The following is a 13,995-nucleotide window of genomic DNA, read 5'->3' on the forward strand; positions in this document are numbered from 1 at the left end:
CCACCAGTGTCAGGACTTAGCTCTGCAGGCACCAGGTTGTTTTTTAATCCATCTCTTTCCCGCTTTCCTCAAGTGATCTTCTAGTCAGTCTCTCTCGCTAAGCTGCAGTCTCCTCGAGAGCAGTATCACTGTTTTCTTTATTCTTGGAGTTCAGTAGCTGGTGTAATTAATGATCTTCACTCTCAGCTTGTTTCCAGACAGGCTGTCTAACTTGCCCGAGATCACACAGCATTCGAGCACTGGGCTGTATTTTACCCTCAATTAACAGGATTTCGCCAATGGATCATTCAAGAACATTCGTTGAACGAATTAACAAACTCAAACCCTTAGAATCCGTTTCAGCCTTAACAGGCCTATTTAGTGGCTCCACCGTTCGGAGTAGCTGGGCACTGGACTCCCAGGATCCAGGCAAAGCACTCCCAGGATCGCCTTCGGGCTCCAGCTCCGAGGCCCCGCCCCCTGCCCAGCTGGGCACGCCCCACCTTGGGGACCAGGGTCCTTTCAGTGTTTGAGTTTCCCTTGGCTCCAGCCCCTGGCTGGAGGGCCTCTCCCCTCTAGGCGACCTGTGCCGGCTCTCAGACCAACCCTCTCTTTTCCCTCCCCCTTCTCCCTCCCTCACACTCTAAACTTCTTTTTTCCTCCCTCTCTAAACTTCAGTCATTCTAGTGCCCGCCTCCTCTACTTAGACCACCCAATCAGGAATCAGCATGCCCGCCGAGGGCCGCCCCCAGCTGCCAGAACCCAATCCACGCGCGGAGCCGAGAACTGGGCGGGTCCTCCGGAGCAGAGCTGGTGACGGCAGCGCGCCGGGCGCTGCGCTGCGGGAGGGGGCGGGGCCGGGCCGGCGAGGGCGGGGGAGGGGCCGAGCGGGGAGGAGGTTGCGGCGGGTTTGAAAGCGCCAGTTTCCTGGCAGCTGGGGCAGGCGTTGGTCTCGGCGCTCCGGCTCCGCAGCAGCCGCGCTCCAGCGAGCGACTAAGCTCGGTGCGCTCGTACCGGACGGAGCCTCGGTTCCAGCCTCTCCCTCAGCTCCCGCCCCTTTGCCTCAGCCTTTCCCGCCGCGCGGGCGCCGAGCCCCGGCCGTCGGCGCTGACCCCGCCCGGAGACCCCGCCGGCGCCGCCCGCGGGGCGCGCGCTCCCTCCGGCTCTCCTCAGCGGCCCGCGAGAGGGTCGGCTCGCGGCGGCGCGCGGCCGGCGGGCTGAGGCGGGGGGTCGACGGCGGCGCCCCTCTGGCCGGGCTGTGCGCGGGGCCCGGAGCGGCACCGCGGCCGCCCGCGCGGGGGCTCCCCATGGTGCAGCGGAGGTCGGGATGTCGAAGACGTTGAAGAAGAAGAAGCACTGGCTCAGCAAGGTGCAGGAGTGTGCGGTATCCTGGGCCGGGCCCCCGGGCGACTTGGGCGCCGAGATCCGCGGCGGCGCCGAGCGCGGCGAGTTCCCTTACCTGGGGCGGCTCCGCGAGGAGCCTGGCGGCGGCGGAGGCACCTGCTGCGTGGTCTCGGGCAAGGCGCCCAGTCCGGGCGATGTGCTGTTGGAGGTGAACGGGACGCCGGTCAGTGGGCTCACCAACCGGGACACCCTGGCTGTCATCCGCCACTTCCGCGAGCCCATCCGTCTGAAGACCGTGAAGCCAGGTGTGTGGTCGCCTTGGGGACCCGGGTCCTGGTTCCGACTCCCGGGGAGGAGGGGGGAGGGGGCGGCGCCGGGGTTTCCCATTTTGCGGCTAGTAAAACTGAGCTCGGGTGAACCGACAGCTGTGTAGGCTGTCAGGGAATTGCCACTAGGAGCTGGCTTTCCTAATCCAGCTCGGTCTCCCACCGCAGACAAGAGTTTGTATTTTTTATTTTTATTTTTGCCTAGAGAAGAGCCATCCCTTTTCTGCTCCCCTTTGTGGAAACGGTCCTATGATGATAATCTTTTCTTTGGAACGTATTTGCGTCTTCTAACGGGGAGAAAGGGCTTTACTATGGAGACTCGGTGCGCCGGATGAGTGCCGAGGTTACCATTGAAAGCTCCTGGGAAGGCTCAGCTGGCCCAGTGCGTCGTGCACGACCGCAGACGTCTGGGAGCTGACAGTCCCACTCTGTGGGTCTAGGTGGCTCAGGTGTCTGAGTCCCAGTGAGGTACAGTGTGTGGTATGAGGCAGTGGAGCTGTTGTGTCGTCTGGGTTTGGAAGGAGGTCCCAGGTGTCCAGCCGAGCAAATGCCTTTGTAAAGCTTTCAAATCTACAGTATTTGTTGAAGCGCAGGGTAAAAAAAGAACCCCTTGGTGCCCTGGTGTCTTTGATGCTCGTAAAATGTGCTGCAAAGCACGTTACGCTTATGGCATACTCCCTAGCTGGAAAGCATTGATCAGACTGCGCAGTCTGGTCTGGTAGTATGTAGTAAGTTTTCTTACGAATTTGTAAGAGAACACTGTTGGACCTTTCGGTATTGGTAAAATATGGTTCTGGCTTCTGAGGTGGTTGTAGACATGGGCATCGTGATTAATCATTATTACTAGAAATCAAATTGTTTCTGCTGAACGTAGATACGGTACATCTGAACATATGGGGCTGCCAAACTGTGACTTGGGCTAGATTTTGGTCTTCCCCGTTCACTACAAAATGCTAGAAATTTCTAGAAATTTTAACATGTTCTCTCTCCCTCTCCTCCTCTTTCTCCCCTCCCCTTCTCCCTCCTCCCTCCCTCGATCTCCCTCTTCCTCATCTTAAGCTCACTTTAGGACTGTCTCTTAAGTAGTCCTTGAGCTAATTGCAACTGATGGTTTGATGCAATATCCATGTGTTGTGGGCATGTAACATAATCTTACTAGTTTAAATGAAGGTACTTTTCATATAATCTATTCTATGATACTATTAAGATTTGTATGTTTATGGGTTTTTCTTATTGTTAATCTTTAGAACTTTGTCAAACTATAAATACCCTTTCTCTGTGTTTTTGAGGATTGTAAGATTCTTAACTCTTAACTTGAACTATATGTAAAGGGTGGAGGGAACACTTTTGGGGCTGTAATTCGGTGTGTTGGTTACTGTTTATAATATTCAAAATACTATACATTTACTAGCCCAGATAGGACTTAGGTCATAGGTTCTCAACCTGTGGGTCTCAACCCCTTTGGGGGTTGTGTATCAATTATCTTGCATATCAGATATTTATATTACGATTCATTGCAGTAGCAAAATTACAGTTATGAAGTAGCAATGAAATAATGTTATGTTTGGGGGTCACTACAACATGAGGAACTGTATTAAAGGGTCCACAGAATTAGGGAGGTTGAGAACCTTTGACTTAGATGAAATCCCATGAGCCAGCAAATAATGAGACTATGTGCATCATTGCTCTGTTTTGTTTTGGTCAGTTGGGGCATTACTGAGGGAATAACAGTTATAAAGTTGTTGAGGAAGTTGTTGTATTCCAAATCACTGTGGTTTGTTTAATAGATGAGAGGGTTGGCTCTTTAATAAACACCAATCTGTTTTACATGTTATATACCTTTCGCATAAAATGGAGAAAATATTTCAGGGTTTAAAGTGCTATACAGTAGTATTAGTTAACTGTATTGATAAAATCTTCTGTGCCCCAGAATATAGTCAGCATTTTGTATTAATAAAATTTTGCCTTGTTGTCATCCAAAGACACTGTCCTGCTTTAAATATTAAGTGAAAATAAAGGGAATAACTGGTGTCAGTGCTGCACTACAGCTTATTAGTAACAGTTTTGAATGTTGTGCTTGCTTTTTAAAATATGGTCAGTGTTGATAATTTGTAGTGGGTACCACTATTTTTGTGCCATCTGAGATTTAAAACTGTTCTAAGCAAATTGTAATGAAAAATATTTGTTAGGTAGTATATGACTTTCTTAAATGGCTTTTTAAAAAAGCATAATTTACAATGAGATATCAAGGGTTTTGTAGGTTAAACACAAGCTTTAAATACTAGAAATTAAAAACTTGAAGAGGTTATTTGTAGAACTTAGGTTTAGTTAAAAAACTGCACAAGTATATCTCCAGAGAATTTTGGAGTCTATATGGTTTTGATTTATTTAGAAAATCATGAAAACAGAGTGTAAGGTATTCTAAAAAGAAACTTTCCCTGCCCCCACTCCCATTTTTTCTAAACTTTGTTAAAATATTAATTTCAAGCTTTATGTAGTAGATTGAGCACTCTTGGCTGGTAACTTGTTAAACTGTATTCTCGACAGTCATTTAGAAGCTAAAGAGTAAAATGTAGCTGTTTCTGTAAATTGTCTTGTTAATGAGGCATGCTCTTATACTGTCTTCTGACAGTTTGTGGCAGAAGGACGAGCTGGTGGGCACTACTTCTTTACTCCAGCCTTTCTTTTTCTTTTGTCCTGGAGAGGCTCAGGGCAGCCCTGTTAGTGCTGTTAATGCAGGCACATAGAATATGTCTTCTTTCTGATGGTCTTACCTTTTGCTTTAGAGTTGTATTTATTTTATTGTACTTTTTAATTTGAAAATGTTCTTTACAATTTGGGTCTTTCTTTGAATTAGAGAGTTCAGTGTTGGTTTAGTGTTAATATAGTACTTAGTAATCAATACTTTAAGACTTATAGGGAAATCTTTAGTCTCATTTATTTCTTGGCCCAATTAATCACCAGTTCCTTAATTGTGATCTGTGGCTTTTGTTTTTGTTTTGTTACTGTTATTTAAATGAGAGAAGTTATCATTTGAACTTTTGAACTTTGGACCATTGGTGAAACCTTTTATGGTATAGTCCTGTGATTATAGTAAGTGCCTTGTTTATATTCTTAAACAAGTTTTATTTGGATTAATATGATCATTAGTTAATTTTGTTCTAAAATTCCCTCAACTGTGAATGTGTAGAGTTTTAGAACACATTAATATTTGCTTCGTAGTTCACCTTTAAATATTTCATCACTTATAAATTACATAGATTTTATTCTGAAGATTAAACATTGCATTATAGTCTAAGTATGTGAACTCATTTTGTGTTGCTTTATTATGCACACAGTGCATTGGACTGCCATAACTCTACTACTGTATCTCAAGGTGAAAATCACAGGGAACATTGTGTTTAATGAAGTTATCTGTGTGTTTAATGACTAATTTGAAGCAGAGTTTGTAACATGTTAATTAAATGCAGGTAAAATGCTCTCTACTGACTCAGGGACTATAGTGTCTAAAGGAATTTTGTGAAAATGAGCTCACCCCAGAAGTATATTCCCCTTTAGCGAACAAGCTTTGCGGGATGCTTTAAACTAAGGAGTATGTGGTAATGCAAATAACAAGAACTCTGCTTTGCTCCTCAACTCTTCCATCCTTTTGCTAGTTTTTAGTGTAGTGGGCACGTTGGAACGTCATTGAATTTTGCTTAAGTGGTTTAGTATCCAAAGAAGAGAAGAACAAAAGAAATGAGACTTAATTGCTAGTCTCCTAGGTTAGTAATACTACCAAATATTCAATATATTTTTTTAGCCAACAGAAACTAGAGATTAGGTGAGGCACTCCTTTTGTTAGAGACAATTGCATCACATTTTGATAAACTGTCATTTGAAACATTCTTGCTTTTCCAGATTTTGGTAGCAGGTTGTTTTTTTTTTTTTAATCTCTCTCTGAAGATCTTAATTTATAGGTTCAGGTTCAGGATTCCTATGAAAGTAGGGGACATATGCTGCAGCAGCAGAACTGGCTAACAATGTTAACATCTTTATACCTAAACTCTTTCTATATCAGTTTGTCAGAGTCCTAAATCCAAGCATCTCATGTATTTAATTTGGTTACTTTTCTAGTGTATCATTCCGGTTGCTTTATTGATTGTTGTTTCCTAGCTTAGTTATGGCTATCATTGCTGAAACACCATGGCCAAAGTAACTTAGGAAGGATAGGGTGGGTTTATTTGACTTACACCATTTATCACTGAAAGAAGTCAGGACAGGAACTCAAACTGGGCAGGAACCTAGAGGTCTAAAGGCCATGTGCGGTGGGGAGGGGCTGCTGCTTACTGGCTTGCTCTTTATGGCTTGCACATCCTGCTTTCTTATAGAACCCAGGACCACCAGACCAAGGGTGGCCTCCCCTGTCAATCACCAATTATAAAACTACCGCACTGGTTTACCTGTAGGCTAATTTCATGGAGCTGTTTTCTCAGTTGAAGTTCCTTCCTCTCAGATGACTGTAGCTTGTGCCAAGTTGACATCAAACTAGCCAATACATACCCCTTATCTTTAGACATAATCTTTCTTAGGTTGGTGTCTTTTAGAAAGTCTTTAATTTCTTGCTGTCTTTTTATTAAATGCACACATTTAATATTTGGCCCTTTCAAAGTATCAGATCACTTTTTTATTCAAGTCATTGCTAAAACTGAATTTCATGAAATACGGCAACATAACTCCGTGTTTCTGGAAATATGTGTTATTTTTCCTCTGATGTGGGGTTATAAAACCACTTGTTATGAGAGTTATTTTAGTCATTCTTAAAACGTTTGTTTTCTAATTTATGTAAATTCATGGTATACCATGTATAATTTTGAGTATCTGACTTATAAGGTTGTTGCCTACTATTTGGATGGATAATGACATGTAGTCACTTTAGAGTATAATCCCTGGAGCACTTTTAACACTTTTGTCGGTACTTAGTGTTTTGGGGCTGTGTTACAGGAGACTAGACTCTTCCCTTCCTCAGCCTTCTCTCTTCCTCTTCCTCTTGAATTCTCTTCCTTTCCTTGATAGGCTTTTTCTTGCTCTGTATCCCTGGTTAGCCTTGAACTTGTGGTCAGTGCTCCTGCTCTGACTCCTAAGTACTGGGATTAAAGTTGTGTTCTACCATACCCCAAAATTTAATTTTTGAACCACTCTTATATTCTCTATCAAACTCTACTGATTTCAGAGTGAACTTTTGATCCTTTGTGCTTTAACAATAGATAAGAAGTTTGTTATTAAAAACTACAACTGTTTCCTTGAATGAACTTTTTCAGAATGTTAGCTGAAACGTTGAGAAGTATCTTTTAGATAGAGTATTTTGGCAGGGAAGGGATACTCTGACCTAACCCTGTAGCTGATGGTGATTTGCTGCTGTGCAGTGTGGAGGCTGGTGCTTTGGAGACTTGTTTGTGGTGGAAAAAAGGCAAACCTACCCACTGCTCTTCTGTCCTGAAAACCCAATATTATTTTGAAAGTTTTCCAAGAAAAGCTGCCTCTTTTAGTTTATAAAGAGAAAGTGAAAAATCGACTTACTGAACATGCTCTCTCCTTAGACATCTAATAATGTCCCCACAGCAGTTAGCACTGACCTTGTCAAATGAGTCAGAAATGGTATCTTAGAGAAACATGCAAAGTCCGAGAGCTGACTGATTGACTGATAAAGAATTCTTGTAGGAAAGGTTTTTACTTATTTCATCTTTCTCCTTACTATTTAAAACCCTTCAGGGAAGATCTAACATGAATTTTGGTGGAAACTAAACTTAATAATTATCTCTGTAGTGTGCTGTTCTAAAAAGTTGCTTTTAACTGGGTGTGGCAGTGGGCATCCTTGAGTCTAGTTCCTTGGTAGTCTGAGGTGGGAGGATTGAGCCAGCCTGGTTTACATAGTAAGAAGACTCTCAGTGAGAAGTCGAGGGAGGGAGGATGGAAGGAAGGAGAGGATATGAGAATATCTTAGCAAGGATTTGTAGTTCCTAAGTTATTACCAAAAAGGGTGGGGGCAAACAGAAGTGTCTTTAAAAAGTCCTTATCGTGCTCACTGCATGCTGTTTTGTGCCACTTTTAGAATGAGTGGAACCCCATCCCCCCATGTTTGAATCACTACTGTGCTTTTAGAATGTGTGGCACCCCATCCCACCATGTTGGAATCACTATTGTGTTTTGGCTTTTTGGCTAAACACCACTTTTAGTGATTCACTTGCAAAATAAAATTCTAAGAAATTACTGTCATGTGTTAATAGTGAAATGTGTTAATAGTGGATGTGTATATGAAGTAAGAGAGGTGCCATTTGTTTTTATCCTTATAGAGTCCTGACTACTTGTCCTTATTTTCTGACTTGCCTGGTTGGGGAAGGAATTATGAAAAAAAATTGAATTTATCTTGGCTTTGAAAGATAGGTTTTGGTTTAGTTGAAAAGTAAGTTTTTAGTAGTAGATAGATAATGAGAAAATGCAGGGCAAGAATGTTTACTCTATAAATATCTAGGGCGTTCCATTGCAATAGTATTATAAATAATGTGTGTATATTAAAAGCACTTTCATAGTACAAATGCACAAAATTATATTGTATAATATATGACAATTGGAAGATAGAGGGGGAATTCTACTAATTGTTTGAATGTAGAGACAGTTATATTTTGAATTATTCCTGATAATGTTCTTTCTAAGTTCTAACTTAAAGTGTGTTTTCTTCTAGTAATAATGCTGTTGGGATGTACAGTGGTATTTTGTCTTTAGCTTAGTCTCATTTAACTCATAATATCGCACTATGAATATTCTTATTTTGCCCATAATGTACTTGAAATATTATCATTAATACTAATTGCTTACAGATAATAGGAGTATTTGAGTTGCTTTGGCAGCCCAACAAATTTTATGGGAAAGCATGGTTTGCTAGTGTAGTAAAAAGGGAACGGGAAAACAGCTCCATCTTAACCTTGACTTGACTTAGCCATTTGGCTTCTAGTGACAAGGTAGGCATCATTAATATTCTTATTCCTCTACTATCCTGATCATTTTCTGCAGCTAGTTGCTGTAGCACAGTGGTTTTGAGGAGCAAACCCTCTACCATTTTAGGCATTTCAGCATGGCTAAGAGAGTATAGGCTGCATTTTGAAGACCGTAATTTCAGTTACAACATAAATCTAACACCTGAGGAGGAGCAGTCTGTGTTAGTAGATTTAGTTACTTTGCTATTAATATGTATTAGATTGTCTAGAGATTCAGACATGTAAGGGTTACATAGGTTAGAGATACTGTTGACTTTGTTCAGAGAAGCTTCTTTTTGAATGGTGACGTGAGTGGTGATGGCAGAGGCTCATAACTGGTCAAAGTCATGAGAACATGTTATGAATGATTGCTCAGCCATATATGGGATACATACATACACATGCATATATGTATACACATGTGTCTGTGTGTGTGTATATATATATATATATATATATATATATATATATATATGGAAGAGGTAGCCTCAGCTTTCCAAGGCTCAGAGGACATATGCAAAAAGAGGCAAAGAGAAGGTAAGAACCAGAGGAAGTGGGGCTTCATATAGAATTCTGACTTCTGGGCATTGCATGGCAGTGTACTCTTGAACTCACAGCAGCTAACACCTGTGATTATCTGCACAAGATCTGCACAAGATTGCTTTTGACTACATCTTGTTGTGGACAGAGGAGACGCTCTCAGGGCCCTACTCCTTCCTGAGCATATATACAAAACTAATAGCTGTTAAGTAAGGCAGACGCATTTTTCAGTGGTGTAGCCACTTCATACAGTGCCTATGCTCCTGTAAACAGTCCCCCATCCATGTTCCTATAAGCAATCCTAATGAAACTCATTGGGTCATCAAAAGAAAAAAAACGAACAAAGAGGGCACTTATATTTTCCTGCTATAGCTTAGTGGGGAAAGTTTTTTCCTTTTTTTTAAAAAAAAAAAACCAAAACAAAACCATGAAATTGGAAGGAATTCTGTTTAAAAAGAATCTCTTCTGTGCTACTTGTCAAAAGTTGGAGTTATTTGGGAAGAGGTAACCTCAAGTAAATGCTTTACCAGATTGGTCTGTGGAAAAAAGCCTGTGGTGTGTTTTCTTGATTGATGATTGAATGTTGATGTAGGAGGGCCCAGTTCATTTTGGGCAGTGCCATCCTGCAGCTGGTGGTCCTGGGCAGTATAGGAAAGCAAATTGAACAACCCCAGGAGGAGCAAACCAGTAAGTAGCACTCCCCCATCACCTCCTGCTCAGTTCCTTTGTCAGGGTCTTGACCTATTGAGTTCCTGCCCTGACTTCCCTCAGTGATGAACTGTAAGCTGAAATAAATCCTTCCCTCCCCAAGTTGCGTGGGGTTTTATCACAGCAGTAGAAACCCTAACTAAGATACATTCTTACTGCCTTGGATTAGCAAGATGAGTAGTAACTGATCCACTTAAAGATTCTGGCATCTTACATAACTCTTCGTTATTGCTATGGCTTTTTTTTTTTTTGGTAGAGTTTTAAACACATAATTATTTTCCTTCCAGAAAGTTTGTGAGGGGCTATACATGAATATAAAAAATTGAATTTTACTGTACATGATGATGTTTAATAAAGTAGTTTTAGGAATTGAAAATATAAGGGAGAAAACCACAAGTTTTTATTAGCAAATATCTTATTTCTGAACTTAACTAGAATAGCTTTGGTTTTTTTTTCTTTTGATAAAATAACTTTTTTGTTTGTTTGTTTGTTTGTTTGTTTTTTCGAGACAGGGTTTCTCTGTGTAGCTCTGGCTGTCCTGGAACTCACTCTGTAGAACAGGCTGGCCTCGAACTCAGAAATCCGCCTGCCTCTGCCTCCCAAGTGCTGGGGTTAAAGGTGTGTGCCACCACGCCCGGCTGATAAAATAACATTTAAAACTGTGCTTGAATAGAGTAGTCCTAGAGAAATAATGCCCTTTTAGATCTAATTATCCAAACTAATTATGCTCAGGAAATTTGTAATAAATAGCTTAGATCTCAGCAGGAAATTTAAACGGCAGCAACAAGAAACAAAACCTAATTCACATGCCAATTTTTCAGAATTCTATAGCAAGACATACATGGGAGGTAGCTCTGAATCCTTTAGAAACAGGGATCATTAAAGCATCTTATCTTTTCTTACGGTGTCCAATAACAAACATGCAGGGACTTGGATAGGCTTTGTGCTCCTCTCTGATCCATTGCTGTAAAGACAGGGCAGTGGTGTAAAGAGATTGGACAGGTTAGGATAGCATGTCCATCCTTGCAGCCAGGTACAGATAACACAATATCACTAAAACAGAACTCCAAGATGGGAACGAGAAGGGAGTACCTCAAAGGAAGGGATGCTAAGCAGACAACTGGAACATGGCCTCCTTTAAAACACTATCTCCTACGTTGAAGCCAACAGCTGGGTATAGTTAATACAAAACTAAACAACAACAAACCAAAAACTGGCTGTAGAGCAAAACTGAGACTGACTTTATTAAATATCTTGCTCAAATATTATTGTATTTGATGTTTTAAATCTGAAATGCTTTTATATAAAAATTTAGATGTTTGGCTGATGAGATGGCTTAACTGGTGAAAGTACTTCCCACCAAGTTTGATCTCTGGAACTAAATGGTAGAAAATCAGCTCCTCCTAAATCCTCTGACAGCTATACACATGTTGAGGCACATAGTTGCATGTACATACACACTCCCCCCTCAACCCCTACACCATCCACCCCCTCACCCCACAGGCATGCACAAATTCAATAATTATATTTTGGTATACTATGAATGTTTTTGTATGTACGAATGATTTGCTTGTATGTTTTTTTTTTTTTTCTATGTGCCTGGTTTTTGAGACCAGAATAGAGTGTCAGGTGCCCTTGGACTGAAATTATAGAAAACTGTGAGCTGTTATGAAATTGAATTTGGGTCCTCTGGGAGAGTAGCCAATTGTTTTTAACCACTGAGCAATCTCTCCAGTCTCCCAGCCTCCTATTGAGGATCTCCTCATTTGTCCTGGCTTGGCTGGAAGTTGCAGTGTTGAATAGGTTAGCCTCTAACTGTAAACCTACCTCCTGCAGTAAAACATTTTTAAAAAGTTTAGTTGTCTAGCAGGGTGGAGGTGCTGATGCTTGAATGTGTTCAATAGAGACATACTGCTTCTCACTCAAAAACAAAAATAGAAGTAAAAGCCATACAATAGCAGATGAGACTCTTCAAATCAGTGCTTCTTGTTCAAAAGTAGATGGACTACTTTGGAGAATTATTTTGTAACTTTGGTAGTAAGAAAATATTGCTCTTCTAGTTCAACTCTGAAGTTTTAAAACTTAATATTATTCATTTTGAAAATTAAATTCTAAATCAATTAATTGCTTCCCAGTGTTCTGCTTTTAGAGCAGTGGTGTTTTTAGATATAAATTGAGACCATATCATTGTTGTATTATTTCTAAAGATTCCTGTACTGTCTAATTTTATATTAACTTGACATAGACAAGAGTTATCTGAAAGGAGGAAACCTCAATAGAGAAAATGCTTTCTTAAGATATGGTTGTAGGGCATTTTAATTAGCCCATTCCTGGGCTGGCGGTCCGGGTTCTGTAAGAAAGCAGGCTGAGCAAGTCACAGAGAGCAAGCCAAGTAAGCAGTACCCCTCCAGCCTCTGGGTTCCTGCCCAATTTAAGTTCCTGTCTTGACTTCCTTTGGTGATGAATGGTGATGTGGAAGTGTAAGCCAAACAAACACTATCCTTCCCAAGTTGCTTTTGGTCGTGGTGTTTTATCATAGCAATGGTGACTCTAACTAAAATAGTGCCCTAATTGTACCTTTCATCTCATAGAAGGTATACATAGATGAACTTACTGACTCCTAACTTAGAAACACTACTTAAAGTAGTCTATAATGTGGTACCTGTTTAATAACCAAAAAGCAATTTGGGAGACATTGCAGAATAAAATCTGAATTCTTTGTTAAATTTGTTTTTCCCTCTGCCTCTACTGGGCAATGGAGATATTTCAAGAAAGAGTGGAGAACCTAGAAGTGGGAGGAGTGCTCATTTTGCACTGTTTTTAAAAATTATTTTAAATTTTATGCTGTTTTATATTCTAATTACAGTATTAATGTTTTCAGCTTTTATAATATAAAATATATATTTTTTAAGACAGGCATCACTGTGTAGCCCAGACAGCCTTGAACTCATGATCTTTTTGCTTGCAATTATGTCTCCTGAGTGATAAAATTACAGGTCTGTGCCACCATACTTGGCTAAAAACAATAATTTAAATATTAATCTTTATTCACAGGGGTTTTGCCTGCTGTCATCCAGTAGATCTTTAGTAGTATTAAGTGGTCATAGGTTATTGGTGAATATGCATGTACAAATGAGCATCTTCAGCTGAGTGTGGCGGCACGTACCTGTACTTCGTTCAGATGTAAGCAGAAGGATCGGAATTTAATGTTAGCCTTTGATATGTAGCAAATTTGAGGCCAACCTGGGATGTCTGAGACCTTGTCTCAAAAAGAAAATTTCCCAAATAGTCCTACCATCCCTCCCCAACCCTCCACAAAAATTCCAACAAAACACGAAACATTTGGATTAGGTATGATTTGCTGCTAAGAATCAAAACAGAGACATACTTGTTAGATTAGTTTATAGTTTCTAGAGATGTCTTTTGGCCATATTTGGAAAATTACTACTTCTACTTTAGAAGCCTCAAATAACAGTTCTCCAATGTTAATTCCATGTATTGATTGAGCTATAGAATTTATTTCAGTAATCCATTCTTTTTTACCTCTGTTCACAAAACTATATCTTATTACATTTCAGTAATTTTGGGCAGAATATTTTGTCATAATTTTATTGTTTTAGCTAGTGGGTCTATTCACCAATTTAAATATTTGACAGGATGGGAATACTAATTAAAAGTTTAATTTCTTTTAGCTTTAGAGTTAATGAGAATTGTCTTATGCTATAATTGTCTTATGCTATAACTGATAAGTAAAAATGATATTCAACTTCCTTTTGGTAGCAACCTCATGTTCCTGACCACTATGTTGCAATTCTGATCTGATTCTTCTGCTTTGAGAACTTGTCCTGACATACTAGTTGTCCTATCTGATATGGCTTATAAGGACATAAATGCTGTCATTCACGTCTTCCTTAGGAATTTCCCTTTATACACAAGGAATCTGAGGCTCAGCGAGATGAACACATTAAAGTTCTCATGGTGAGAACTGCAGACAGGAGCATCATCAGGCCTTCCTTTTTCATTCACTGGGTAGACTATTATTAGTTCATTATATCTGAAAAAAGCTGCCTTCCCCTACAGTTTTG

At 40.7% G+C, this 13,995-nt stretch overlaps 1 protein-coding gene across 2 annotated transcripts in view; it reads left to right on the forward strand.

Moving 5' to 3' along the window:
* Positions 1 to 873: 873 nt before the first annotated feature.
* Positions 874 to 13,995, forward strand: part of Magi3 (membrane associated guanylate kinase, WW and PDZ domain containing 3) — a 188,537-nt gene continuing 175,415 nt past the window's right edge. For both annotated transcript variants that reach the window (XM_085835602.1, XM_085835603.1), the window contains exon 1: positions 874 to 1,628. In XM_085835602.1, coding sequence (XP_085691728.1) covers positions 1,307 to 1,628 — 322 coding nt within the window. In that variant the 5' untranslated portion in view covers positions 874 to 1,306. The remainder of the gene's footprint in view (positions 1,629 to 13,995) is intronic.

Source organism: Mus caroli, unplaced genomic scaffold (assembly GCF_978045245.1).
Source record: "Mus caroli unplaced genomic scaffold, Mus_caroli_1 scaffold_3, whole genome shotgun sequence".
NCBI classification, from domain to species: Eukaryota; Metazoa; Chordata; class Mammalia; order Rodentia; family Muridae; genus Mus; species Mus caroli.